Source organism: Orbicella faveolata, unplaced genomic scaffold, assembly GCF_042242905.1.
Source record: "Orbicella faveolata isolate gen_17 unplaced genomic scaffold, um_ofav_v1 contig_35, whole genome shotgun sequence".
Lineage (NCBI taxonomy): Eukaryota > Metazoa > Cnidaria > Anthozoa > Scleractinia > Merulinidae > Orbicella > Orbicella faveolata.
In genome coordinates, this window is record NW_028301564.1 from 19,844,016 (window position 1) to 19,868,529 (window position 24,514).

Below are 24,514 nucleotides of genomic sequence, written 5' to 3' on the forward strand. Positions count from 1 at the left end.
ACAATACTCAAGTTATCAAACGGAAATCTATTTCTGGATACGAGATATTTATGGAGAAAATTAACAGAATGCAGGATATTCAGAAGAGATTTCAAGACACAGAGATAAAATGAGATCAAAGCTTTCAGTGTTTGAAGAGTAAAATCGGTTTATTGATCAGAAAAGATGTAGTCCTCTGAGAAAATTTAAACGAGGAGGCCAGGAACGCGATAGAAGAACGAGACAAACGCTTAAGACGTCATGTCTTTATACACACTCGATGTACTCGTCCCCCACATAAAAAATGTGAAATTGTTCATTAAAACATGGCCAATTTGTTAATACGTGAACAGTTTGACATTTTTAATATGGCTGAGGACTAAAGGGGCTCGAAGGACGAAATATATATCGAACTACCGCGATTTCACAGTTTCTACATCGAGCAAAAGATGTAGAAAGTGAGACTTTCCAAACGTTTTTCAGTTTGTACCTTCCTTGTCAATTTTTGGCCCAGTTTCAGACAATTAATCAGAGAAATTCGGAAACTTTCCTTGACATCTCAACCGTTGCTGAACAGGATAATACAAAAAAGATAAGAAACGCACAAGAATACTGGCGAGACGTTAGGACTCCAACCATGAACTATATTCATATAGCTCTTCAACTCATTCGATCGAGAAGAAAAAAAACGACAAACAAACAAAACAGACAATATAAATATGCAAAAAAACCCATTAAATTCAATTTTCACAGTTGTACTATTGCAAAGTATATACAGTGTAGTAAGATATCTGATAATATATTACAACATTAGTTTTTCAACTTAAGAGACCGTAACCAGAACAGTCAACATGTTGCCAGTCGAACAGGAAGCGAGGGCAAAAATGGCTGCTGATCATGAAACACGAGCGAACGAAACCCGAGGTAAAAGAGGTTTCTTTTCCGCACATGTTCACGCGGCCGGTTTTGGCTTCTTGCTGGACGGACTAAGGGAATAGTGAGAACGGATGGAACTGCAGACGCTTACATTTTGGGTTTCATAGTTTCTAAAGTCAGTGTAGTAGATCTGGAACAACAAAATGCCTTTTTCTTTACAAAGGACTCGATGCTAGTCAATTGATTTTAACCTAATGCCACTAAAAGTGAAAGTTGTTCTACTTTATAACAGGATTTCACCGGTTGTCATCTCAATCTTGATTGTTGACTGTCATTCACATTCTTCAAACTCAAACTCTGAGGGGTCCTCCGAGAATCGATGCCGCATCATTCCAGTATTTAGTTACCTTTTCAATCTTTTTCTTCGCATGTTTCCTCATTTGATTAACACAAGTTACCTGTCGGCTTGAAAATAGGCTCATTTAGCAGAGTTAAAGTACGAGAGAATAAGATTTGGATATTTTTTTGAAAGAAAAAGAGCATTCCTTCCCTTTCAAGATTAAGTCATTTTTCAAAAATTACTGGCTAGGACTACTTAAAAGTTGCAATTATTACTTTGTCGCTTGCAAATGTTTCCCCTGTATTGTTTTTGATCACGTTTCTGGGGTTTTAGGTCGATATGCTTTCTTTGTTCACATTCTTATCGATCATTTGATATTGAAGGATTATAATTTCAATAAATAATGTGAACATCCCACAAATTACTAAAAGCGGGAGATGATCGTGACCTACTGTTGCATGGGTCTTATATCAGATGTGAAAATCTGAGCTCACTCAAAGTTAAGTTTATAACGGCAAATTGCCTAGGTTTTTGATTGGGACACCACAGGGACAACCTTGGAATCTTTTGAAGAATCCAATGCCTGGGATCATCTACCCTTCAAATTACGAATATGATGTAACACGTCAAACGTGCTTGTCCACAATCTGTGTTTTGAACACTCCTTATCCGTAAGTTTTTATTGTGATTCGACGAAAGTCCATATTATGTTCGGTGCTTACACCGAGGTCGAATTATCACCAGATCCAGTCCACTCACCAGTAGATGCCGAACTGCCAGAAATACACGAGGAGCTGGGAGGACTGGGTGTACTTGACATGATGTCAGACATGCAGCCATCACAATGGAAGGGATCCTGTAAGATCCACACGACTTCGGACGAAGGAAGTCCAAAGTCCTTCTTTGTTTTCTTATCCCTTCTCTTGTTGTGTTGCTTTAATGAGTTAGAAGTTGTTTCACTTTTTTCCCCATCCTCCAGCTCATGATCCTTTAGGGTTTTCACGATGAAATGAAGTCTCGGCTCGTCACTGTAAGATACTTTCTCAGCGCTTACTTTGCCATTTTCATCCACTGACAGGTACCACCCTTTGCCGTCCGTGTCGGAATGGCACGTACGAAAAATGTTGTAAAAGTTCTTTCCGAAAAACTCACGAAATACACATTCCTTTCTTTCAGCTTCCTTTAGAAACAGAGGCAAAAATTAAAGGAAATATTAGGAAATTTTATTTGACAAAAATACGGAAAGAACACTTCTACCGCGAATCTCAAACGGTCCCTTAAGATTAATTCTTTGGAAGTTTAGAAGTATCGCTAGATTTCACGGTCTAAAATCAAAGAAATAAAGTAAAAGAAACAAGAAGAAGATGGACGAGAAGAAGAAGAAGAAAAACTGTCAACAACAACAGCAACAACAACAAAACAATAGCAGCAACAACAAGAGCCATTGCAACACTGAAACAAGTTTAAACGGGGTTTCACTACTTCATCAGTTTGCAAAGACTTAAAATTGCTTGTGTACAGATCTATTTATTTATTTCTGAGAAAATTCTCATAGTAAAAACGTACCACACTTTTTTTGGAACTGTTCGAAAAACACATTTATACACATCTCAAGTCTCGCCTGAAGGTCACCACAAAAACTTACCGTGGCGAAGATTTTTCCTTTGTTGTCTACCGCCAGATACTTTTTTGCTTTAAGGCCCCAAATGGCGATAAGATCAGGGCCAATAGAAAGAAACTGCAAAACCGCTAAGAATTCAATTCAAAGAATAAAGTTATTAAATTAAAATGAAGTAAATTTCATCTGTTTAGTGGCTAAGTCACACCATTTTTGGTGATTCCGATGCATTCAAAGTGCAGTTTGAACAGTAAGGATCTTTGAAATGCGATAATACATTTCTGGAAGAAAACAATGTAAGTTGTATGGTAGATGTTTTTTCTACAGCTCATCCTTGGAGACCCAGGAGGCAGTTCGATGGGACTGGACGAAGTAAACCCAGCACAAATTGTAGATGCAAATATACAGCTTTTCTTTTCGAATTTGTAATGATGTAGTCGACACACAAAGAATACCAAAAGTGGGTGACCTTCCCCTTGGAATCTAACTCACTTCTGTAAAACCAGACACAGTATTATTATGGTACATAGGTTTCAGGACACTAACAAAATTCGATAAGAAAACTTTCTATTTTTTCAGTTAGCAAAATTTATATGCCTGAACTCTTGAAATTCAGGGATTTAACAACACATTTTTTTTTTTGGCCTTCACGAGGTTTTCTACTGAAGCTTGATAGTTACAATGATTTTCGCCGGTGCCACGATCCTATTTATTTGATATAAAAAATACGGTACGCATCTGTTTGATAAGAGGAAGTTGCCATAGGGACTCGTTTGTTTGACAAACCATGGAAATAACAACTGACGGTGGGCAGAGAATTCAGCATTAATTACTAGCGAACTATTGTTAATGGTTTCGCCATAGGTTTATTGTTGCTTTAACCTTGCATCTAGCTTGCAAAGTGGGAGTGTGAGAACATCTGAAAGTGAGGAGGAGTAGCAAAATGCTCCACTTTTGAAATAAATGTGACGATATAGTATAATTAAAACACATCCAAACTGCAAAGCTGCAGTTTCCACAAAGGTTGCTGTAAACAGACTACACTGATTAGTCAACCAAAATGAGAATGCCGTTTATAACATCAGAAAAAAGCAAAAATAAAAAAAAAGTATATATATAACAATAGTGATCAATTAGTTGGTGTCATTACAAAATTGTATTGTAAATGAATAAAACACCACTAAGAGGAAAAAGGAAAAAAAAAAAAACACACATTTCATATCAAAAGAAATATAATACGGAATTTTCATTATTCAAATAGTAAAATATTACGAGTAAATACGTTTGTATGCAAATACGTGAACACAATAGACTCAGAGGAAAGAGTTTTAAGTGTGAATTAATTATCACTTCCACATAGTAAGCGACGTGAAACCAGAAATGAGTTAGATTCTATTCGCTATATATTGATTTTCAGTCATAAACGGCACGTAAGCAATATATAGATGCACAATTTTCCATCACTCCCGTATACCGTAAAACGAGCAGTTTGATTAAAAACAAAGCTGGGATAGAATCTGAAGGAGTCATTTTAAAAAGTATTATTCGGTTCGTTGTAAAGCTAACAAATAATTTGCTCTAAAAAAGCGGCAATTCTTCGAATTATATTTTTCTCTGCATGGCTGTTTATAATATGGAAATTTCTCGGTCACTTTCGAGAGTTTGTAATATTTGATTTATCGTGGAATGTGGCTTTAAAAAGCAATCAGCACATACGCGACTCCATTTATCCTACAAAGCGATATTCGTGGCTGGAAGCAATCTTAAAGATGGCACAATCGAGATGGAAAAAATAAAAATGTAAACAAATGACAAGAAAATTTTCGTCACCGTATAAACAGCTTTCGTCGTTCGTTCCCGTCACTTCGCCAGTTGAATTGATCGCGAGGTAAAATCCATTTTTCGCGAATAGCTGGCGCCTCCGGGTGTATTTTTGTAGAGAGGAGAACGTCAGCGATGACTTGGGTCCAGCCATGATGGAAAATTTCGTTCAGAAGTTAAATACAAGCCTTATTTGGCGTCATCATGACCTGCGAAGAAGATTCGTAAAGGAGTTCACCATAAACCAAAATATTAAATAATGATAATTTGATGCATGCAAAATTGTTTTCGTTTCACACCACAGTAGCCAATGAAACTGCAGGCGAGCGGGGTATCTACTTGGAAAGCGAAGATTTTATTGTTATTACCCAGCGCGGTAAACCGCAGTTGTTTAAATGTTATCCATTGTCACCGTTAAAACTCTTGGTAATCATTATTGAAAATAAATCACCTGCTCGCTGAAAACACTGCTACGTCAGTAACCTGTCTAAATGAAAACAATTCAATGTTTTAATCAACACGGAGCGAGCCAAACGTTTCCAAAAGCGAAAATCTAACCTTTCGTAGTAAAAACGCACGAAACCTTTGCAGTAGTGTTCTTGGCCCGGCCATCAAATCTGATGTAAAATAATTTTATACAAACTAGTAATACTGTTAGAGCATGTTAAGGGTTTTCGTAGAGGACACACAACATCAGTATCGAAGCAGAAGTAATACTGACGTAAAAGCAAACTACTAAGAATTTCGTGCATTCAGTGTATTCCATGCCAATCATGATAACTGAAACTAACTTATTCGGCAGTGAAAAAGCGAAGGTTATTATTATTTTTTAAAGTAAAACAAGCGATTAAAAAGAGAAATTGTGTAGTTTCGCGGTTTAAATGTATTGCTGGGCACTCGAGACGAAAAGCGTTAGTGCCAGACCATAACAAGAGCTTAAATAGTAGGTTAATGTAAAGGGCTGAAATGGGCAAAATAGCAAAATAGCGCGAAAATGATCGATGAAACCATAGAACTGGAGAAAATGTCAAATCGAAACAGGATAAATCTGAACAAAACGAAACGGAATTGAATAATAATAATAATAATAATAATGATGATGATGATAATGATAATTATGAACAGGAATATCTCACTTTTACCGCACCCGCTTCCCCAAAGTATTCCCCTGTAATGTTAATTTGCTCAGTCGGTGTTGTTTAGGAGCTGTTCAGGACATATAGTATTGCTATTCTGGCCTGAAGAAAGGATAAGATAAGGCCTTATGCGTCCCATGGCGCAACGAGGACAGATGACCACCTAGGATGCCCAAATTTCGGTTTATGCATTTTGATCTGGCGGCCACATCGCCCTAGCAACCAAATTTATCAAAAATACAGTCCAACCGCTGGTTGCGATCACCTCTCCTCAGCGACCAGGTTTCCAAAATACCAAAATTACTTTCTTTCTAACCTCTTGTTAGCGACCACATATCATAAGCGACCGGAACCACTTTTAGAGCCAAAAGTTTGAAATTTTCTTATTTTTTTAACCTCCCGTAAGCGACCACTTCACAGATAAAGGAACGGTAATTGGATAACAAGGCGTTGTAGTTTATCAGAAGCGAACCATGATACTCTGAATAAGTACCTTTGGAAAGCTTAAATATTTCTGTGGCTACTAAAAGTTATTATATGGGATAAGATGGGCACTGACGCTTGGGGTAAGTCTCTGCATGCGCAGTTACCATATGCTAATTCATGTGGCAAAATTTCGATCCAATATGGTTTAAACTCTCGTGAGCGACCATCTAGCTTACGGGAGATTCGACTGTACCTGTCTCCATCCCCCGCCCCGGTAGTGATGGGCGATGTTGTAGGGTAACCTGCAATTGAATGGCACTCCATCAGGGAGAGGAGAGTAACAATATCTTTGTCGCTTCACACTGTGGCAAGGAAAGCGAATTTCAACGGCTTCCTATTCAACCAGAGAGCTCATTTAAAAGAGCTACTTTCCTTTGTCCCAACTTTTAATTTTGAAATATTAGATATATATTAAAACTAACGAAATTAAAGTCTCCTATGACGCCAACTGTTATGACACATCCTGATTAACATATGTGATACATGTGAAGTCACGGATATTGCTTGTTGACAAAATATTACGAAAGGTTGCTTTATCCTTTGGGGTTAGGGTACATTGAGTAAACATCCTAAGCTCACAACAGTCATACTGAGATACCATTTCAAGTACCTTAGCTCGGTGACCTGGGTCAAATCGAACCGCGAAGGGATTGTTTCTCAATAAACATATCAACCGCAGTTGAAAAGGATTTCATTAGTAAGCCTCTTATGCTTCATTGTACGAATTGTAGTACAGATATCTTACCTCTTAAACATGCAATATTTACCTGGGGTCAGAGCCAATAACACTGACAGTCGCGACATGGAATTTTCACATTTTGCGACTGAGTTTCATTTCCTGTGGTTTGTTATTGGCTTTTAGTGACTCAATGATAGCCTACGGCCATGTGTTTCAGCGACCATGTGTTCGTAGTGATATTGATCCTGATATTGATCCCAACAGAACCGCAATGATTGTATTACAATCATCGTGGCGCTGTGTACAGATAAGGAGGTAAATGTAATTCAGAAGAATAATCAGCGAAAATGGAAAACGATAATCGAGAACTTTTCTTGTAGCGGTAATACTGACAGATTCTGTCACAATAGTCTGCATACCGACGTTTATTTTCCCCAACCCCTTCACGTTGCTTTCTCGCTTGTTCATATCTCACGCGCCGGGGTAATATCGTGATTTTACTAAGTTTGCGATCTCGACGAACTCAAGACAAAATAGAGGGTCTGTGAACAGACCCCGGGGGGGGGGGGGGACTCCCATATAAAATGGACGGGGATGCTCGTCGGAAATTTTGAATTTAACCCCAAAAAGAGACCAATCTGGGCGTGGCCGAAGCTTATACAGACCCCTAAAAGAGACCAGTTTATAATAAGAATCGTATAGCAAGCAAAGCATGTGGATATTTTTAGCAGTGATCAAATAACCGTTCTGTGTAAGTCGCCGAGTTTCGTATTACACTCTTGTAAAACAATAGACAAAGACATTTTGTTACAGTGTACTTTATTGTTTATATGAACCGAGTAAATATAAAGAATCAAAATTCTTTCTTTTTTGTTATTCTTCGCGTGCAACCCTAAACGAGACCTTGACGGCTAAAAATAATAAAATTTTGCCCAGAACACCCTAAGCGAGACCAAAATCCGAAATTTACACCCCTAAGCGAGACGACGAGCATCCCCGTCCATTTCATATCGGAGTCCCCCCCCCCCCCGGGGAACAGACTAGTGTCACAATCTTACGTGAACTAAACAAAATGCATTCTTACAATAGCTGAGTTAAACTCATTTAGGGAAAAATACAGCACAGCCTTTTTTAGAGTATTAATTGATAAAATACTTGAAATATATAGGAAAGACAAATATATTTTGAAAAGTACTTTCAATAGCAACATGCAATCTACAGAAGGCGGAGTTATTGTCAAGGAGATAAAGCCTACAATGCCATGTCATCTCCGTTGTTTACCTCCTTATCTGAACACAGCGACACGATGATTGTAATCTGTAACCATTGAAAGAAAACCAGAAAACACAAATGCGATCAAAGAAGTATAACCATAGAAACTGTTGTTAACTCATTCGTAAAATAATGGCCTCAGAAATGATTCCAATGCATGGCAGTGTAGGCTTTATTGCTGAGGATCATGATTTGAGGTTGTTGCTTGACAATAACTCCGCCTTCTGTAGATTGCCATTATTTTACGAATGAGTTGACAACAGTTTCTATGGTTATACGTCTTTGATCGCATTTGCGTTTTCTGGTTTTCTTTTGTTCCCTCGTTTTATATTTTTAATTTAAAAGCTGAAAGAGTTCATTTTACGTAAGCATCCCTTGACAAGGAGGAAATTTTCAACGGATTTACTGCTGCTTATGTAAGCAGAACTAGGGAAAACTTTTTCGTGGTCAACCTACCATTGAACTGACAGCACCTTCCATAGTAACCAGTCAGACACGAACATTGTCCATTAACAAGAGTTCCTTGGTTTAAACATTGAGTCAGATTGCAAGCTTGCGTTTTACTTAAGGTCGGCACACACGAGGGGACTAGTCGCTGCGTCTAGTCCCTGCAACTAGTCCCCTGAAGAGTTTACACGAAGGGACTGGTCGCAAGTACTTGTCCACCGAACAGTTCACACGAAGCGTTTTGAAGCACAAGTCGTAGGAACTTGTCCCAAAAATTCAAACCAGTTTGAATTCGTAGGACTAGTCGCGGGGACCAAATTTTAGTCCCCGCGACTAGATGTTTGTGGCAAAAATGGCTTCACACGATGGGACTTGTCCCCGCGACTTGTTGCAGGGACTAGTCGCGGGGACAAGTCCCCTCGTGTGTGCCGACCTTTAAAGTTAAATTGCATGGCGTTCCACCGCACTGTTTATTCGCTATGACATATCTAGTGCTTGTTTGGGAACCTCCGAAGACAAACGAACACGCGCTCCAAGTGAACCAAGGGCACAGTTGACAGTCTATGCGTAACGTTCCTTGGCATGGTGCTGCCTCTTGAAGCGAGGGACAAGGAGTTCCCCACACAAAGGAGGGATCTGTACCGTTCGACTCCTATCTCGAGTACCAGAGTGTCCACATTTTATAGCACTGCAGGCTGACCAAGAGGACCAAGCGGTGACCTGTCAATCCACTCTACTACAGCTCGATCCGTCGTCTACGACGTCTCCGAGAGACAGATTGGCTTATACACATCAAAAGAATATGCAGGAACAGAATGATATCTGGAAGACATTTCAGTGCTTAAATTCTGCTTGACTTTCAGTTTCACAAGTAGAACCTTTTATATATATAGATTATCAACGGATAACTACGTCTTGTTTTTAAAATTAGTTTTAAAAACAAAATGAACTTTGACACTGACTACCTTATTGCACAATGTACTAGCGAGTGAAACAATGTTACTTGTCAATATTTTAGACATACGATAAGTTTTGGATTCTGGATCGAGCTTCAACAAAGGCCCGGGACTAGCTTGTCTAAAAGCTGTCAAACTCCTGTCATAGACCTGACCACACCTAGTGGGACCTACTTGTCACTGAGCGGAAAAAAAATAAAAGCTTTACTTGGGGACAAATCTTCAAAGGTGCCTTCGTCCTGCGTCCGATTAGACTTTTTACGAGCAACGAACATATTTTACGTTGCTTTGGACCAATCAATTCAGTGATTCCTCTTTTCATTCTTTATTTTCAAATGCAGTATTTTCCTGTTCACGGCTGGTCATGAATCCTGCTTTTCAATCAAATTTTCTATTTTGGGGTAACAGCTCTGTGTCAGGCCTCTCCAAATCTCTAAGGGAATAGCCCTGGGCACAGGATTGGCGCAATCCACACTACGCCGAAGAAGCTCGGAGACGCAGCTTTATTTAACACTTTCCGAAACTGAAGGGGGCTGCCGAACCCCTGCACCACTCTCACCCTCACATATGCACAAATGTACAATGTTGCTTAATCATGCGAACCAGATGGCGGAAAGAGGCCTTGACAACTGTCCATTTCGTTAGCGCTTGAATGCTGCTGTTAGTCAGGTAGAGTGTTTACGGTCACGTTAGCGTTGGGTTCCTCAGGAATTTAAAAAAAAGAAAACAAAAAAGAAAAACAAAACAAAACAAAACAAACAAACAAACAAACAAACAAAGACAATTATTCCATTTGCGCTTGTTGACTTCGAAATAACTATAACACCTCATCGCCCCAGCGAGGGGCGATGAGCTCGTGGAATTTTAAGCGTTGTGTTCTTTGTTTTCGCACGAGGCCCCAGCGGTTGAATTGGTGCACAATTCTGTATTTTGTTGCGACGTACTGAATAAAACTCTAAACTGAGAAATAATTATTTTACATTTTTCCACACTGCGTTGTTTCAGTTTAGCTTAGAATCATATTAGTCCTATATGTTTCAGTTTTCTATTCGTAACGAACATTTTAGCGATATCTGAACAACTTGTGTTCACCAATTTGTTTGTCTGGCTATAACGTGTTTACACTTAACCCTGACTGTTTCGGAACAAACGAAACAAAGCAAAGTACGCCATGATCATACTGACACATGATTGAAAGTGTGAATAGGGCAAATAAAAAATGATAGGAAATTCACCGTTCGGTAGTACTTTGGCACGTGCTAGTAATACCAGCGAAAAAAACTGAATGTTTAGGCCGACTTTTAAATTATAATCTTACCTTGGACATCTGTTGGGACAACAATTTTGATTGCGATGGTTTTGCGGTGGCGGGTGGATGACACGTAATTTAATTAAAAAGCCGTCTGACCTCGCATACTAATACATACTTGGAACGCCGCAGTGAGTAGTTTCCTGGTCAAAATCGACATCCGTGTGACGTCACTGGACGGCATAATGCTTGATTGGTTCAGTCGTTTCTCTTGGGGATCAGTGACTCGAGAATAGAAAGACATGATACATCCTTAAAAGATAATTTTTATTCAGCAAAAAAGCAACCTATAAAAGGCGGAGTTTTACAAAAAAAACTTAGTTATGCCTCAAAACACACAGATAAAACAAAGGCATTTGTATATATAAGACATCGAGAGTGCACAGAATCACCTCTTGCAAATCTCTCCTCAAGCTGTTATATATCGAAAATTTCTTACTCATGATAAAATGAGTTTAAGCTATAAAAACTATGAAAGTCATCAACGATGACGATTGCAACTCAAACGGTTTACTATATATCTTTTCTTTGCAGCTCGTTATTTGTTTGTTTGCTTTTTGCAAATTGTAGCAAATGTTTATAAAGAAGAACAAACGACATTAGTACCCCTACTAAATATCATCAAGCATCTTTTTCCTGGTCTACTTTTACAATAATAATACGCGCGCTAAGCGATTTTTTCTTTTTTTTCTTTTTGTACGCGCAGCATCTACACGTAGCGAAATCCACTATTCCTTTACTATAACCAGGACACTAAAAAAAATCAACACGCGACTAATAGCAATTAAAAAACATTTTTCCACGCAAAAATGGAGCACTGATTTAAGTTGGAATATCACTCTACTATTTATCACGCCCTTTCCGCCTTTTAAATTCTACAATATCAAACAAAAGAGAAACAAAACTTCCTGCGTTCCTTTTTTCTTCTGGTCTAATGCATGGCCTCATTCAAGATGCCTATGTCATCATAGTAAACAGCATCATCATTCGAGATCCGCCTTTCTCCAGACTGGTTAGCGTCACTTGAATTGCCAATTTCCTCGTAGTAAGCAACCTCGTTTGCAACCCCCAACCCCTCATAGCGAACTCCAATAACCGAGATTGGTATTTCCTCATAGCGGACAACATCTTCATTCTGAGCTTCCAACTCATATTTCTCAGACCTTGGGAATGGAACATCTCCAGGCATCCCGTCCAGATGAGGCCTTTGTCTCGTCTTTTTGCGTCGCTGGCAGCGGCGAACCAGACAAATAGTGATGAGGGCAATGAAAAAAAGTCCACCACAGGAAACACCAATAACAACTTTAAAGGGAAACTGTTGTTCTTTTGTTGCTGATGATGATGATGATGATGATGATGATGATGATCACGATGATGGTGATGATGAAAACAATCGGAAAGAAAAGAAGACGTTTCAATTAACAGAATTTTTACATCACTGAAAACAATAACGATTCCATTCATTCAATCCCAATATAAAAACACTTCAGAGAGGCAATAAGTGCACAGTTGAATTAGCACTCCCCATAGTAAGGAGCACTGTTAGCTCGCCATGCGATATATGTATATGTACTAGGTTAAAGTCCTGTCAAACGTGTGAATTTCTGAGATTAGAGATGTAAATATCATGACAAGGATATGAGAGATAATCTTTATCGCTTAGAAATTTACGTTTACCCCAAACTATTTTCCAAAAAGTAATATTGCATACTGAAGCGCAACCTTGTTAAAGTCATTCTCAACAAGCGGAGAGCTGACTGTTTTTAAATATATGGCGTGGATAGCAGCGAGCAAGAATACTTTCCATTTCTAGATTAGGTCGGATGGTAGGGCTTTGTTTACGCAAAAGAGTTACTTTTACTTATATTATCTTGAACGGGAAGAGTGGTGTCTTGTACAGAAAGACTGGTAAGGAAAATGGATCCTCCTTTGCAATTGTCTAGGCGAGGTTTCCATCCCGGTTGCATAATATAATTGTTCGTTTCTGGATTTTACAGCATCAAGCGTGTCAGAGCAGTTACCTTCCTCCTCTTTCTTAACTTCCAGGGATTCAGGATCAACAGTCAGAGAGCCCATTTTGCCATCTTGTATTCCCTCTTTCAGGGGAGCCAATGCTTCTTCGTCTTTCAATTTCGTCTTGAATGTTAACTTAAATTCTGCCACAACACTTCCCGGCCTAAGAAGAAAAAGGAAAAAAAAAAAAAAAAAAAAAGAAAAAGAAAAAAAATAGTCCAAATTAAAAGATAGCTGGCTATCACTGATGCTCCAGAAACATGTGGAAGCGCGGTGGACTCACGGTTGTTGTGCTAGCCTCCGGATCGAGCGGCCCGTGTTCGAGACCTGACCGGGGACATTGTGTTGTGTTCTGGAACAGGACACTTTACTCTCACATTGATTCTCTCGAAGGATGTGTATAAATGGGTACAGGTGAATTCAATCCTGGGACAACCCTGCGATACCTAGCATCCCATCTAGGGGGTGGCGAACGGTAAATGCGAGACTTTGCGAGACGGCAAGACCAGCGCTTTTCTTTGCGAGCCCGAGACATATTGACTTTCTAGATTGCGAGACGAGACTTCAAAATGTTTTAGGTGCGAGCGCGAGGCGATCAGACTCTTAAAATTCGAGCTAGCCCCAGATTTAGTTGAGAGCTATGAAAATGAGCTAGAATGTGCTTGTACAAAGGAGCTTTTTGTCATAGATACTTGTGCTTTTGCACAGTTCCACAGGGGACAACAAATAAGTTCTCCGACTTCGTGGGTTTCATCATGAGGTATCGTTGGTCGGTTGTGTGTGTCTTCTTTATTCTCGTTTTAGCCTTTTGGCAAGCTTCTGCAAACAAGCTGGAACTGGAAATTCGACTATAACACACTACGTTAAGACATACTAGAACAAGATAAATGTTTTTCTGGCGCCAAAATGACGTTGCGGTAGGTTTTGTTGCTTTTTGTGGATTTCAGACAATTTAGGAGAAGTTAGGTTTAACTTTTTCTCGAAAATTTGAAAGTTGCTTTAATGAAATTCAATATCAAGAGACGAGAAGACGTCATTTATGAAAAAAAACAAACGTATCGGGACTTCGATGCGATTGCCTTGCAAAAATAGAGACTCCGAGAGAGCTTCGTATAAAAATCGAGACTATGAGACGTACATAAACCGCTAAACAACGAGACTGCGAGACCCATGAAATTCGACGAAAATTCTGCGAGAAGCTGAGTTTTTGAAAGACCATTCGCCACCCCTCATCTACGGGAGAGTAGAAATACTGGTCGTCGCTTCATGCTATTGATCCTGAAGCCACTTGGCTCTTACACTAACTTCACCTTACCTTTTACCTCAAAAAATATACAATGCAATTAATTTGTTATCTCGGATACACTTACTTGAAAGATAAGACTTCTACCTCAATAAAGTTATCGTCTTGGGCGTACTGTCCACGAACCTGTAAAATCAAACATGAAAAGGAGCTTTCAAAGTAGTCAATGGATACATTAATATACAGATATTTTACACACTCACCGAGTGCGTGAGCATGGCAAATAGACCAGATCGGATCCGGACTTCCGTCCTATATTAGTATTCTGTCGTCTGTCCACCTGTCTGTCTATCTGTCTGTCTGTTTCTCTGTTTGTTTGTCTAGCGGTCATCCTGTTTATCCGTCTACCCAACAGTAGAGTTGTCATTATTGCTAGGGACAAACAAACAAACAAACAAACAAACAAACAAACAAACAAACAGACAAACAGACCGACCGACCGACCGACCGACAGACAGACAGACAGACAGACAGACAGACTGACTGACAGACTGAGAGACCGACGGACAGATAGACCGAAAGACAGTCGGACGGACGAACAGAAGAAGCAAGATGCCGACGTGCGCTGCGTGGTCATTACGTTACTGTTACCATTATTTCATTGATTTGGGATACGATGTTACTCCCTACGTCGTTAAGCACTCCACAAGCAACCGCTCCCAATTATAACATAGTCACAAAAACCCAAACTTACATAAAAGCTATTAATTCTTGATGGAATTAAATCTCATAACAACGGGTGATAAAATCCATCATAGAATATTAAAAATGCTGACATGTCTACGCTGATATATAAATTTGAAATTTAATTTGAAATATTATCAGTATTAATATGGTTTCGAGTACTTCACAGTTCAGCCTCGCGCGATCGGTTACTTTTCAGAGTTCATGCCACAATACACTAATTTGTTTACTGAGTTACTTTCGTACAATATTTCCTGAAGCTGTAATGACAGGTTCCCAGTGAAATAGGCGCACATCCGAAAAGCAACTCAAGAAATCTGTGTTTCCAAGGTTAACTTTTCCTTCAATCAATGACAGCAAAAATATGATTTTTCCGACCAACCTTTTATAAGTTTCTTTCAAGCTAAGGGTTTTCCTCTTTATAAAAAAATTTACTATGTCCAGTCTTTACCTCTTCTTTAAACACACGGGATAACTCTTTAAAAGCTTCACTGTTTTGATCCTTCAAGTCATCATTCCATTTCATTTCGATGTGTAATTTCGCGATGAGCTCTGAAAAGACATTATTAAATCTTAGTGATTTTACATTTGTATATATTCGCTGTCTTTTGTTATGATTATCCCATCAATTTTATAACTATAATTCCTACAAGCTATACTCTTTTGGAATATTTGTATACCAGGTGTAAGGGAAAACGAACACCAATATTTAGTTATGCTCGTGCGTACATCCGGAATTCTCAGTAAAAGGAAAAATCTGTTTATACATTTATCGACAAAAACCGTTATAATTGTCTTAGGGAATTTCTCTCACGGTAAGATAAGTACATGATAAAAACTTAAATGATAATTTGTCCTCCAAGATAAATGGTGAAGATGGAGTTTTGCAGACCGTTGGGGTGACCGTGCAGGTGGGCTCTTTGTGCCCCACCCATGTGTCTTCAAAAGTAGTGGACTCCATATACCAATCAAACCTTCATGTACATGGCACGTAAAGCATTAGAAGCTTTTTACTTGTAATTAGTGATAATCAATGAAACTCTAGAATCTTGGAAAAAATGTCGTTAAGTTAGAAATGCCGCTCAATAAATTGTTCTATTTTGCGTGCGTTAGCAGTTATTGCATTTTCGCGTCAAAAGTTGTGCCATTTCGCGTTGATGTTACATTCTGTGTTAGTTGTAACATTTTGTTGCATAACAAGGTGATAGTCATGCTGCAAAGGATACAAAAGGGCTTAGACCAACAAAAGTTTCCTTTAAATGTGTTAACACATGGATCATGGATTTCCGGAAACTGCTCAGTCTGGCGGCTTGTGATTGCAGGTAGAGAAGTTAAACTTGAACCGTCCAGCTTTAACTTATTAGACTTCTTCAAGCTTCTTGTTGGCTCTGATTTTTTGCGGGCTTAAGAAATAATAACGGCATTGGTTTGTGTTATCCATATCTGCCTTACAACGACCAAAAATACCAAAGGTTTAGCAAGGGCGTAAAAATGTCAATAATCCAGAATTACCTGTCTCTGGTTTTTCTGTCGGTGGGTAGTCAGTTGTTTTGCTCTCTTCTTCGCTCGTTGGAGTAACTTCTTTTATCGAAGACGATGCGGGAGTTTCTTTTACCGGAGATGTAGGACTTACTTTTCGCGACGTACTGGATACAGTGAAGATTGATGTAATTCTCCTAGGTGAACTTGTTGTTGCTTTCGTTGACGGATTGGGGGTGAATTCCAGATTTAATTGGACAAGAAATCAAGCAATAACAAGTCTAATATACTTTACTATATCAGAATGTGAGGCCAAATAGAAAATCGGCCTGTTGAAATTGCGCCGTCTGCGGGACGCAAATGCGGGCCATTTGTGCAATATCATACAGTTGATTGGTTCACAGTTCATCGTCCGCTGAATTTGAACCAATCAAACTACTTTGAGACATGAAAAAACGGAAAAACATTAAAGTGCCTGCATGCCACTTAAAAGACCTGAACGAAGGTTGGGCAAAAAAAAAAAAATCAGTGTCTATCCGCTATAAACTGGAAAAAATGTAGCCAAAACTTTAATAAAAGCAGGAAGCTTAAGGACAAGAAAGAAAGCGAAGAAGACCCCCTATATTGTGTATCTCGTTGTCTGTCAACACTTGCAGCTTGAGCGTTTTTAAAGCGCAAAATAGTGAAATGGCTTATGGTCGAAATAGCCTCTGGTATACACCATGCAGTCGGTGTTAGTAACTCAAACGAGTGATTCAGTGAAATAAGTGAGAAGCTGCTGATTTAGTTTACTACTTAATGTGGCTCAAAACAGTTTCCAGCTCTTTCCAATAAGTAGGCTTTGAAGGGTCATTATTATCACTCTTATCAGTTGATGCTACAATAAAAAAACTCTCCAATCTGTAAGATCCAAGTGTAACATTTTTTCTATTATTCGTTCTTGCGTAATTTGTTTTTCCTTTGCGTACGCAAATTAGTTCATACTTCTTTTCGTCCTTTTGTTTAGTCTTTTTTTTGCGTCAATTTAGGCGTTTATTCCTTTCTGTCAGTTTTCGCGCCCTCGTTAGCGTTTCTTTGCTGTTTCATCTTCATTAGCGCCTTTCTAAGTTTCTATAGTTTTATTTTCCGCATGTCCTAGCGTATTTTCGATATCATAGCTTTGCAGTACAGTTTTGGGGCAGTTCATTTTGGTCCGCGCTTAGCGCAGTTCTATTTAGCTTTCGTTTTAGTCTCTTCGCGTCATTCGCAGTCCGTTTCACAACAGTTTTCTCTGGCCGAAACAATGTAAGTGTAATTCACAGTCCTCGTTTTGCAGTTTTGTTATTTCCTTATTCGAATTTAGCTTAGTCGCAACTTGTAACTTTTGCTCTTTTACTGTTTTAGTTTCAACCCACGCTGTTTGTATCCACGCTATTTGTATCTACGCCGCTCGTATGCACACTCTTTGTACCACGCCGTTTTGATTTGTGGAGTTGTTTATTAAAGGCCAAGAGAGTTTTTTTTACGCTTATTGCAGTTTCACAATCATTGGTAAAAACATGTTGGTATTATTTTCATGACACAATAGGTTACCACGGCAACAGTATGACCTGCCAAAAACACCCTTCGTTTTAGCTTTAGGTACTTTTAGTTCATAAACGGCACGGTGCAACTTTTTTCTTTTCAAATTTTGATAAGTAGTATAAGATGCAACTTTTGGCAAAGTTTAAACAAAATTCTGTACATGGCGTTCAGAGCCACCTTAAAATTTTCGAGAATGCACCTTTGAAATGTCAAATCACACTTCGCGTTGATATTAGTTTTTGTGTTAATATTTACAATTTGATGGTTGACGGGGTGACAGTAATGTTGCAAATGACACAAAAGTTATTTTGACACAAACAATATTTTTATTGTGCTGATCTAAGAATTTTCCTAAATGCCGTAAGAGCTTGTGAGAGTAGGCATAGCAGCTAAACTTTAACTGTCTAACTTTAACCAATTAAGCTTCTTCTAGCTTCTTGTTGGATTTGTTTTTGTAGGCTTAAAGTGGTATTGACGAAAATCGCAGCTCTCCTATCTAAGCCATTTTAAAACATAAAAAGTAGTCTTTATGAGAAGAAAAATGCCATTTACTATTTTCAAATGTCTCTTTTCGTTCCTGAGATATTCAAGTTTTTAAAATATGCAAATTCGCCAAATGATGACGTCGTACACTCAACCAAATTTTGATCAAATGTGATGAAGAAAGATATCTCAGCCAATTTGTATCAGAAATGTTTGATTCTTTGCAGTAAGACTCTACTAAATGTGCTCTACAATACGAGCTTAGCAGTTTTGTTACCATGGCAACATACTGGGTTCCAGACCTCCCCAGTATTAAAGACTTTTCTGGCCACCTTTGGCGATCCATTTTGATATTTGCTAATGATGTCTCATATGCACGATCCAGCAGGCATATAAATATGTTAGCTCGAACTCCTGGCCTCGTTTACTGTTTTTTTCAAGCTGAAAATCACTAACATATTGAAATCAAGTGGGTGGGGATTGGAAAAGAGTGAGTTGCCATGGGAACATAATTTTTTTATAGCCGTAGGTGTGTTTCCTGTAGAACTATTAGCCTATCAAGTTTCAATGGATTTTGCCGTAAATTGACTGAGATAGCTCTATGTATATACTTAATATAACATTGAGTTGAGTGTATGACGTCATCAGTCATCTCATTTGCATATTTTACACATTTTTCACACTTAAATATCTCCGGATCTGATGCAGATATTTGAAAACGGTAAACGGCGTTTTCATTCTTTCATGGAACTCTATGTGATACGCCTGAAAAATCAAGGGGTAAAAATTGGATCATAGCACCACTTTAAGAAAGGATAACGACATTCTTATAACGAACGAATACGAGGAGTATGGCAAGGGCAACTAATAATTTAAAATTACCTGTCTTTAGATTTTCTGTTGGTGGATAGCCAGTAGTTTTGTGGCCTTCATCGCTGGTAGGAGTAACTTCGTTTATCGAAGCTGATGCGGGAGGTTCTTTCACAGAAGATGTAGGACTTACTTTTTGCAACGTACTGGACGAAGTAAGGATTGATGTAATGGTCCTAGTAGTTGAGTTCGTTGCTGCTTTCGTTGACGGATTTGGGGTGACTTGCAGAACTTAATTTAACAAAAAATCAAACAATAATTAGTTTAATACACATTCACCTCGTCAATCGCATCACGCTTCCTCACCTTTATAAGAGCCCACTAAGCTGGCCTGTCCGTCATGTGAGGTAAAAAGAGTTTAAAGTCTAAGAGCTTAAACTTTCAGTAGCTGTTCATTAATCTCTATTCTAGATTTTAGACCCTGACCTTGTAATAGCAAATGCGTCTTGATACGCAGGTCAAGCCAAATTTCACTTTTGACTGGATTCTTCGTTGCTCTTCTTTCCAGTATTTTTTTATGAATAATTTCCTATCAAATCACATTATTTTCTGACTTTGTGAGAAAATAGTGGCAACAGAGATAGCGGATCCAGGATAAAAACAAATGAAGGGCTATCTATTTAACAAGTTCTCTTTCCCCCCGGTATACGTCTCGTATAGGGTTTCCAAAAAAGACCTAAGAAAAATTGAGGGTAAAAGAAGAGACGAGATAGATGGAGCAAAAATGAAGCAAATGAGAAAAGAGAAAGAGAAATCAAAAAAAATAAATAAGCAAGTAAATAAACAAGTGAATAAATAAAGAGAGAAAGAGAGAGGGAAAGTGAGAAATAAGGTAAGAAAAAAAATCAAGAGAAAAAGAGCGAACGGATGAACCAACAAAAGCACGGACAGACGGACAGACGGACGGACGGACGGAGGGACAAACGAACGAATGAAAACATGGATGCAAAGACGAAGAATAAAATGTCAACTAGAGCAAGTTAAACGTACCAGCTTGACAGCGATCTCCAGTAAATCCCGACTGGCAATTACACGAGTAATTGTTAACACCATCCACACACGTTCCACCATTACTGCATGTGTGAGTTGACAGAAAAGAAAACAAACCATGACACCTACCATTCTCACAATAATATCCCGTAAACCCTGGCAGGCAGCTGCATGAGTAGTTGATGACACCGTCTACACACGATCCACCATTTTGACATCTGTGATTAACACAGTTGTTAATGTCTGCAGAAAAGAAACAAATGAATAGAAACTTTAAAAAATGATAACAATAAATAGGTCCGCAACGCGTACTTAAGAGCTCACACGTAGTTTTATCGCATTCGATTGGAGTTTGGTTTTAAAAGTCAGTATCTGGGAGTTTAATTGCTATAATTGAGAAGGCAATCACTGCAAAGATAAAGGTGTTACTTTGAAACTGGAGACATTGTACTCGTGGAAGAAAACTTGTGGCCCCTTAGTCGCATCCTGAAAGTAAAACCAAACGAGAGAAACGAGTCCGCAGTCCTGGAGCGTTCCATCGACAAGATCGTTCTTCTAAAGGCTCCTAGACTCCACGAAAGCAGCTAAACATTGTTGATCTTGATGTCCTCAATAGACTGCGAGCAGTCTCTCTTTTGCTCGGGAATCCGTGGGGAAGAACGCAGTGAAGAAAGCAAAACAAGTGGGACTGCGAGTGTGACGTGCGAGTGGCGAGCGGAGAAGTCACGAGCCGCCAATAGCGCGGGCGGCTCGCGCCTTCGCATAGCACGCTCGCACGCTCACGACCCACCGCTTGTGTGAGTTCTGTTCTTCCTTGGGTTCTTCCCCACGGATTTTCGAGAAAAAGAGAGACTGCTCGCAGTTTATGTCCTCAACCAAGAAGTTTCCTTGTAACGTTAGAGAACAGTTGTTTCTTTATTGACTTGATTGTGATAAGCCATTTCGAATGATTTTAGTGACAATATATTACTCAAGTTTTGCCGTTTGAATCACTCAACTAAGTTTAAATGCTTTCAGTTCGCATTAAGAGGCCGGTAGGTAGGATTCAAACGTGTGTGACATTTCCCTTACGTGCGCTACACTTGATTTAAAATTTAACTCATCGATCATAACATAGTCATATAAACATAAAACCTTTATTTCAACACGATAAGAATCAAAGCTACAAAGCTTGTGGGGTTGTGTATACTACTACATTAAAACACGTTAATTAAAGTATATACATGTGAAATTCATGTGATTGGTTGCGTAAGATTTTTGTTCAGTATGACTGTCATGTCATGTTTTGACTTATCTCAGCATGAATCAAAAGAACAAGCTTGTTACGAAAAATTGTCTTAGTCAAGCTCTATAATAATCTAGAACCGGAAGTCATTCAGCCGTGACCAATTTGTATAAGAACATTCCAGAACATTCGAATCCTTATGTCTCAGATTAGAAACTGTGTCAAACTGCTTAATTTAGTTCCAAATAGAAGTTTCTAGAACTTTAAGCCTCATGTATATTAGAGTGAGAGGTTCTTCTGTAAGAGAGATTGATTCAAATTTGAAGAAGCTTAGTGCTGTAAATTCGTGAAGTTACCTTACGGAAATAAATTAGTTTGTTGCTGTTACCAGTGATCCTGAGTTTTGTTTGGAAGCAACCCTGCTCTACAACGATACTCGTAACAAACCTTGAATTTTGGCCTCTAAGCAATTTTTGAGCTTCCATTCCATATGCGTTCATGAAAATCTTCTCACTTGCTCGGACTACAGAGGACCCGAACAACATAATCATTTACATTCATGTAGAAAAATAAACCGTTATTCACTAAGCCGATTAACTAGCTGAAAATTCTTTTGTTTACAGACTAAAACTCTCTAGTTAACTCTCTGTTTCCATTTATTTAACCCGCTGACCAGGCGATTCAAATTCCAAAACCGCGCAACTTTCAGAAATTGCTGAGAGAGGAAGCACTTTTAAAGTGCCACTGAAACGAAATTTTTGTATGTGAGATTTTTGCTTAGTAATAAAGTTTCAACCCTACTTGGAAACACTGCAAACTTTTTTTTCGCATGCGGTAAGCGAAAACTGCTTTTTCAACCGTTCGAAGTTGGCTGGTTAAGCCCAAAATTGGCGGCCATTTTGGCGCGGCCAAAACAGCCTAGTGACGTCACTGGTTGTATTACTCTCATGCTGCGCTGAAAATTTAGAGTGATTATGGGAGAAGAGATCGGGACTCTTGGTGAAATGCCAGCACTCAATTAAACAATATCTACACTCATAAAGTAAAAAAGACATGAAAACAAGAGAAAGCGGCTTTTGAAAATATTATCCGGACTGCTGCTGCACGAATCGCAGCAACAACGCTTCGAGTTTTCGATTTGCTTCGCTTCGAGGAAACCGGACGCTTTGTGAGTTTCACGGCGGACAACATTGTGCCACAGTGACCTTTAGTCCAGTTGTATCTGCTACATCCTACAAGTTATCACAACAGCAACAATTTAAGAAACCCTCTTCTTTTATATGAGGGAGCGAATTTAACCTATAAAGGTAAACTAAGCTGCCATGACCCTACAGGTATGTTTTCAGGAAACGAGAGAAAGCGTGACAATGTCGACGGCGAAAGGTCATATATGCAAATTAGTTCAAATTCTGTTTAATGAACCTTCGAAAGGAGTGTAAACTAGTGACGTTTTAACGAATTGCTTTGAACTTTGGTACTATTAAATGAAGATCATAGACATAAGTATGTGCTAAAGAACTCAAAGTAATCCATCGGCCGTGAAATATTGCAATTGGGAGATACGTGTAAAAGAGAAGCGAAATTCCCGCTTTGTTTACACTGATACGTATGCGGCGATAGAGCAAACCCTGCTGCGGATCACAATTTTCAAAGATACATTTTGTCTACCACAAGAACTCTCACTTATTAGTATCATAAAAAGATGCCCTCAGTGTGCAAAGAAGTACTCGACTCAAAGCTTGTGGACCATTAATAACTTCATGATTGTGCGGATGGCTGATGCGCTTACGGCTTTTAATGCAGTAAACTTGCCGAGGATATATTCGAACCTTGTTAATAGACCTTAGATAAACGTGAGAATCCAAATTTCAGAACCAGGCTGAAAACAGACGACGAAATATCGTGTTTAGGCTTCAGGACGTGATATAAAAGTTGCCACACTCGTCTTCGAAATCTCCAATCGAGTACTCAAGATGTTCGTAAAGTATACTGAGCTGTTATAATCTGTAGCATTTATTCTGGTGAATCTACACTCTCTGGCGCCCTCCAACGTTTATGATGTGTATTTCCTGTCAAGGCTGGACAGAAATTACAAGGTAGAAAACTAGTAGGTATCGACAATACGAAGAATAAACTTGAATAACTCAAGTGAAAACAAGAGAGAATCTATAGCGCTTCTTGCGTGAATACAACCAGTGATGTCACAAGGTCCTTAAACTCGGTTCCAGAGCCCGGACACAGTTTTGCTCCAAAAAGTCGATTTCAACATCTAAAAAAAGCACTTTCCGTTAGGATATGGTAGAAATAAAGTTCACCATTACTTTAAGCACGTTTGAAACTATAGATTGGGATAAAAAAAAGAGAGTACGAAAATTTCGTTTCAGTGGCACTTTAATGACTTCGCTACCCAATTCTGGTTTGAAACCCTTTGGAACGGAAATTTCGTTGAAAAATGATGGATGGAAAGAGAACTTCAGACTATCTAGACGTACGTTCGACTATATTGTCCGAATGGCTGGTCCGAATTTGGCTTATTTTTTTGCCATGAAAACAAACGTTGTCGAAAACGCGACCAAATGAAATTGACGCAATCTGGACACCACGGGGTGCGAGATACCCGGCGACCGCAAGTGGACTTGAACTGCCATCTCAACCTTGGTACACCGACCTAAACCATGGTTGATTACAGGGTAAATCGAACTTTTACCTTGGTTAACTTTATATTGTTTCGGGCGGCGTCAACAATGTTCCACGAAAATAACCCATCACAATCAGCTAAAAAAGCTACGCAGTTAAAAATTAATTCGGTCCAGCTCCGGGTGCATCGTGGCAGAAGTAAAGTTACTTGTCAAGTTATGTCAGTATTAATGAAAACATCACCGCTTAAAAATCAAAAGAACAAGCTTAAATTTTGGCCTGTAGGTAGCTATAAAGTTCCCATTCGATTTGCACTCATGAAAATCTTCTCGCTCTCCCAAAGCAGAG

The 24,514-nt window shown here is 38.9% G+C and overlaps 2 protein-coding genes and 1 long non-coding RNA gene across 11 annotated transcripts in view; 1 reads left to right on the forward strand and 2 right to left on the reverse strand.

The window, feature by feature from the left end:
- Positions 1 to 697: 697 nt before the first annotated feature.
- Positions 698 to 24,514, reverse strand: part of LOC110051481 (fibroblast growth factor 1-like) — a 181,346-nt gene continuing 157,529 nt past the window's right edge. Inside the window, exons 1-5 of one of the 6 annotated variants that reach the window (XM_089273972.1) lie at positions 5,193 to 5,407; positions 5,086 to 5,121; positions 4,644 to 4,843; positions 2,841 to 2,944; positions 698 to 2,375 (exon numbers count right to left, since the gene is read on the reverse strand). In XM_089273972.1, the coding sequence (XP_089130098.1) occupies positions 1,914 to 2,375; positions 2,841 to 2,944; positions 4,644 to 4,788 (711 nt within the window). In that variant the 5' untranslated portion in view covers positions 4,789 to 4,843; positions 5,086 to 5,121; positions 5,193 to 5,407 and the 3' untranslated portion in view covers positions 698 to 1,913. Of the gene's footprint in view, positions 2,376 to 2,840; positions 2,945 to 4,643; positions 5,064 to 5,085; positions 5,122 to 5,192; positions 5,408 to 5,770; positions 5,963 to 24,514 lie in introns of those variants that run through there. The other 5 variants (XM_089273973.1, XM_089273971.1, XM_089273975.1 and 2 more) reach the window with 5 other exon arrangements.
- The window catches only part of LOC149103669 (von Willebrand factor D and EGF domain-containing protein-like), a 126,029-nt gene continuing 112,684 nt past the window's right edge, over positions 11,170 to 24,514 (reverse strand). For 2 of the 4 annotated variants that reach the window (XM_089273952.1, XM_089273955.1), the window contains 7 exons: positions 20,434 to 20,547; positions 19,327 to 19,545; positions 16,432 to 16,614; positions 15,371 to 15,471; positions 14,303 to 14,361; positions 12,941 to 13,095; positions 11,170 to 12,251 (listed from right to left, as the gene is read on the reverse strand). In XM_089273952.1, the coding sequence (XP_089130078.1) occupies positions 11,851 to 12,251; positions 12,941 to 13,095; positions 14,303 to 14,361; positions 15,371 to 15,471; positions 16,432 to 16,614; positions 19,327 to 19,545; positions 20,434 to 20,547 (1,232 nt within the window). In that variant the 3' untranslated portion in view covers positions 11,170 to 11,850. The remainder of the gene's footprint in view (positions 12,252 to 12,940; positions 13,096 to 14,302; positions 14,362 to 15,370; positions 15,472 to 16,431; positions 16,615 to 19,326; positions 19,546 to 20,433; positions 20,548 to 24,514) is intronic. The other 2 variants (XM_089273953.1, XM_089273954.1) reach the window with 2 other exon arrangements.
- LOC149103670 (uncharacterized) lies at positions 17,625 to 17,898 on the forward strand. Its single transcript, XR_016202137.1, has 2 exons — positions 17,625 to 17,682; positions 17,782 to 17,898. It is a non-coding gene; the product is annotated as an uncharacterized LOC149103670 (long non-coding RNA).